A 5,579-nucleotide genomic window follows, 5' to 3' on the forward strand; every position below is an offset into this window, starting at 1 on the left:
AATAATAATTGTAGGGGCCTTGGGCCCCAGGGCCCGTCATTTGGGTATATGATGGGCCTAAAACCCAAGCCGAGGACTAAAGGCGTCCGAGAAGGGGTAATCACTGTCAAAAGGGCCCATGTTGGCAAAAGGAGAAGTTAGTGGAGATCATAACTACCCTGGGAGTTGTACCGAGGATGAGAGCCTCCTTGGCCAACCAAGGTTGAGGTCAGTAGAAGTGGCCTGTCGTCTGGAAAAATATCACAGAAACACCTGGTTGATATGGATAAGCATTACGAGAACTCAGGACAGGGAGATGTCCTAAAATATCTAAAGAGAAAGCTGTTACCTCCTCATTAAATGCACTGCAGCTAACTCCTTGGCTGCATTAATGTAGAAATGATACCTGAACAATGTATTTCAGCCTTACAGCTACTACATAAGGACTTATGGGGAGTGCTGATGGGACAAGTATCCACACCGACCGTCTAGCAAACACGTGGAGGGTGGATATGAAAAGGAAAGACAGTATAAAAGATGAAGGAGGTAGTAAGATAGGGGGATCGGAAAATCCAAGAAAGAAACACTGTAACAATCCACAATCAAATTTGTAACGTTACCTAAGAACTTTATATAAGAATCAATGTCCTCGGATTTCGCCGAGAACATTTTTTTCTTCAATTTACACTTGTGTATTTTCATTCTTTTGTCATCAAACCTATCTAACTCGTTGTTCGATTAACTAAAACCCAGTTTTCTAAACTATTCTCTACAAATTCATTATTTTAGACCTTTTGGGCCTAAGTCCATCCATATGTTGGGCTAGGAATTCAAATCTAGTCCTTACAATAATAATAGAAATTAAATCTTGAAACCTCTAGTTTCTAAAAACTCTTTGCTATAGAATCTTATTGGAGCAGTATTTTTTTAATGTTTTTTTTTTTTCCTGAAACATTAGCAATACAATTTTACTTAGAGAAAATATGTTAATTGCTTCAATGTGTTAAAGGAACACAAACACAAACAATATAAAATGATTGAGAGAATATATACACACACACGTGGCTCTACAACAAGGGTGAGTGGCACTTGGTGCACTTGCCACTTGGATACCTATATGCATGTGACTAAGATCAAATGGTGATGTATTCTAAAGGTGAATCACTCTTAACTTGATAGCAAACTCTTTCAAATGAGGGTAATTATCACTTAAAGAAAGTGTTTTCATCATGCCTCAAAATCACGTTAATTCTTATCATATCAATTTTTCCTCAAAAAAATCTATTTAAGATTTTTCGAGGTGACATGAGTTGAGGCAAAACTCTAATAGTGTTTTAGGTAGTAACTCATTTCATAGAGCCGTGTTACAAAATGCTAACGTGAATAAGGCATCAAAATTGAAAGACTGATTAGAAGGATTATAAGCAGAGTTTCATTCCAGACAAATTAAATTCTTTCCGGACAGATTAAATTCTTTTGTATTTCAGACATATATTTAACCCCAATCACATAACAAATAAGCAGAGACATGTATGCATATTAAGAACATAGAAAACATGTAATCTAACAATGAAATATTTGAAATTTTAATAATAAAAAAAGTTATTAAGTGGGTGTAATAGTGCCTCATACAGCAAATATAGAGCTAGGACACTTGTATCTTGTCTATTTTTTCTTATTTATTTATCTATTTTGCCGAATCATTTTTCCTTCTAATAAACAAAATATCAAACTCATCTCCCTCATTTCCTTTTTTTAATTTATTTTTTATCCCTAGGGCATTGTTCCACTTCTATTAAAGTTTTTTTTTTTTTTGGGACGTGTGTGGCCCAGTTAAAGTTTAGTTATAAAATAAAACCCTCATCTACTTTTTATTACATGTTCTTTTAAGGATATAATAGGATTTGGCACTTTATGATAATTATTATTTATTATCAAGTTAAGATATTTATGAATTTATTTTTGGTGTAGATATAATTCAAACTTATTCTTCAATTCCATAACCCAAAAAACAAAAAAATAAATACTAGCTAAACTAACCAAAACCCATCAAAAAAATATATTTTTTAATAATTAATTAATGTTAGACAAAAAGAACTCATCAAAACAAAAAATATATTTTAATAATTAATTAATGTAGACAAAAAGATCATCTAATTGTAGGTGCACCTTCAATATGTAGAAAAAAAAAATAGAGAAAGAATTGAGGAAAGTGAATGCTGAAAAGGTATTATCAGTCGGAAATCTTTCAATTTTATCTAATATTCATCTGCTATGAGCACGTGGGTAAGAAAACGGCAGCCCCAAGAGGCATGAAGCATGCTGCTTTGCATTTTTAGATCTCTACATCATTTATAAAATAACAAAAATTACCATAGGAATCGGGATCAAGTGAAAGATGCATTATATTCCTATTAAGTTCAAAAAGATTACCTAAAAAATATAGGAAAAAAATTTAGATACTATTTTCTAAGTCTTATATCTTAAGTTTTTCAATTGAATTCAATTGTGTGATTGTGTTAACAATAAGTCACATGGTTAAATTTGACTATTCTTGTGAAAGATAATCTTGCTTATCAAAATCTTGTTTGTATCATGTATTGCTCAATGTAACAAAATATATAGTTGAATTTAATTAGGGAAGCATAGGTAAAAGTTTTGTTCAAAATCATGTATAGTTGTCACTATAAATCTATAATACAAAGTAAGACCCACCAATATGCAAAAATAAATAGTAATATATAAAAGAGCTACGACCTAACTTTTTTTTGAGAAGGAGCTACCACCTAACTTGAAAGATGTATTCCTAACTGATTTTCTTCTTTAATAAAATTCTCTTACCTTTTCCTCGAAAAATAATAATAATAATAATAATAATATATTTCTCCCAATATAGGCTTTTTAAATATTTTATATGAAAATGCCTAAAACTCAATCTTCTGATTGCTGTCACATTCCTCATCCTTGAAATATTAGGCAACAGTTCCAAAAAGCAGAGCGTGACTCAGCAACAAGCCAATTCCTCCTCAAATTTATTCCAATTCAAAAGCGCTAGAATCTCTAAACATACCCCAATTAAGCTATTAGCTGAAGAAACAACCGATCATTATAAAACTTTTTTTTTTTTTGGTAAAAAATCATTATAAAACTTGAAACTCGAAAGATCTACCTAAATTATTTATTAACTAATAAAGTCCTTTTCTCACACGTACTTTTCGATAATAATAAATACCAGTAAAAGAAATTAATATATTAAATTCCCCCACCATAGAAGCAAAATTCAAAATATTCAATTGCACACGGCACACCTGAATCTGAATGACGCTGCACTAAGAGTAAGAAGTCATAGACGCAATTGACCTACGATTCACCCACGTGTACGGTGGATAGCCACCCCTTATACCCTTACCTGCACACTATAAATAGCAGTTCAGGTCTTTAGTACAAAACTCGTCCAAGAGTGAGTGAATTCAATCATATGCCGAGTAAAATATTTTCCAATCCTTCTTTACAGTAATCTGAAGAAAATGTCTTCCTGCGGAGGAAACTGTGGTTGTGGCTCCGACTGCAAGTGCGGCAGTGGCTGCAACTGGTAAATACTCTACTTTTCCTACTAACCATTGCAATTCTCGTGAAGTTTGTTTTCCTTGAAAATCAACTTCATTATGTCGCAATTAATATATATGTTATATATTGATTTAATATTATTGGTTCTGAAGTTTGATAGTGTTAAGAGTTAGACTCGTTTCATTTCCCTTTCTCTATTTTTTCATTGTCAAATTCTTAGTTCATCTTGTTTCTTGGGCTAAAAGTAAAATTTTGTCATGTTTTTTCAGCAACAGCATGTACCCTGGTCTCTCAGAGAAGACCAGCACTGAGACCATCATTACCGGGGTTGCTCCTGCAAAGATGTATGCATATTTACATGATACGTGATACTAGAGATATTATAACTTTTATTACATTAATTTTACAAACTGATTTGTTAAATATAAGATTGAAAAGTAGTTAATTAAGAAAGTTATTCATTATGTTTTTGATATATAATGATATGATATCAATTACAACCAAAGGCGGAGCCAGGGGGTCGAGGGGGTAGTTGCCCCCCGCTCCTTGAAATAAATCCTTAAAGTAGGTATATTATGAACTATTCTTTCATACTTTGACCCCAAAAAAAAATTCCACTTTAATACATGTACAGAGCCTTTAACAGCAAGAAAGTAGGAAAAAAAATTCTTCTCCCACGTACCAAATCATATCACTTTTTCACCAAATATACTATTCTTATTAGTTTTATCTCACCACATACGTCTTCACTCATTTTATTGTTCCTTTTTTTCTCAATTATTGTTTTCAGTTTACTATTCACAACACTTTTCTTGTACAGCAATGATATAAATATTATAAATTTTACAAATTGACATGTTATCAATCATTAAAAAAAAAAAAAAAAAATTCACTCGAACATTTATGTATTATATTGTTTAAGTGTTATATATTCTTATCACATCAATTTGTTAGCATTTTATAGTATAATTTATAATCGTTTTAGCTTTGAGAAATTCTATGTTCAAAACATTTTAACAACAAATCTTAAGTAATAGGCTGTTACTGGTGGTTATTGGTGAGCAAAAAAGTAATTTCTGTGGTAGGTTGAATTTGAACTAATAACAATTTACCACTTATGATTTATTATGAAAGTATCGTGAAAATCTTGCTTATCCCATTTTTTTTCATGGCAATTCAATTAGTGGTCCCCATAAGTAACACATAATTATTAGAAAAAAATACTTAATGTCCTTCCAATACTATTTTAATCTTATCCCCCCTCGACTGAAATCTTGGCCACTGATTACGATCATTGACACGTTAGCATATTTATGCATAATGAAATGGGATTAATGAGATGAAAATGAATTAAGTTTTTTTCACTGTCATTGCAGCTACTCTGAGGGGTCTGAGATGAGCTTTGGAGCAGAGAACGGAGGCTGCAAGTGTGGATCAAACTGCACCTGCGACCCATGCAACTGCAAATGAGCAAAGATGGACAAAGGCCTAAAAAAAGCATTTGTGTCTGTTAAAATATATTACTAATAAAATGGAACAAGAAGCCGGAATGTTTTGTTGGGTTCAGCTATTATATTATTGTTAGTAAAACAGCCCCGGGTTTTGCATATCTGCTTCCTCCTTCAAATTAAGTGTGGACTGTTACAACGGTCGCTTTGGTTTGTCTAAAATTTTTTGTACCAATGTGCCACGGCTACTTTGTTATGGTATAATTGTTATTGGATTTAAATATAAGTGTGATTCTCAAAAGGAAATGTCAATTTGTGTGGAGCAAAACTTTAATACTAATTTAAATTATGATTTTTAATTTATAGTGTATTATTTTCTCTTTAACATAATATTGTTGTAGTTTTGTAGTACTATGAAACATACCCCTTCCTTTAGGGACTAATTATGAAGGACCCTTTTTTTTTTTTTAATGGGCCATGAAAAAGGACCTTAATACGCTCTATTGTGCCCTAAACATCAAGAGCCACTGGCTTTTAGCTCTGCGTACAACTTTGGCTATCCCAACTTGTTGAGTCCAGGTTTGA

General features: G+C 32.2%; 1 protein-coding gene across 1 annotated transcript; it reads left to right on the forward strand.

Moving 5' to 3' along the window:
* Nucleotides 1–3,417: 3,417 nt before the first annotated feature.
* On the forward strand, nt 3,418–5,353 carry LOC115986973 (metallothionein-like protein 2). The gene is made up of 3 exons (XM_031110410.1): nt 3,418–3,571; nt 3,816–3,890; nt 4,923–5,353. Exons 1-3 carry the CDS (start codon nt 3,507–3,509, stop codon nt 5,014–5,016), a joined length of 234 nt encoding a protein of 77 aa, XP_030966270.1. The 5' UTR covers nt 3,418–3,506; the 3' UTR covers nt 5,017–5,353.
* The last annotated feature ends 226 nt before the right edge of the window (nt 5,354–5,579 follow it).

This window comes from Quercus lobata, chromosome 1 (genome assembly GCF_001633185.2).
Source record: "Quercus lobata isolate SW786 chromosome 1, ValleyOak3.0 Primary Assembly, whole genome shotgun sequence".
In the NCBI taxonomy this organism is placed as follows: Eukaryota; Viridiplantae; Streptophyta; class Magnoliopsida; order Fagales; family Fagaceae; genus Quercus; species Quercus lobata.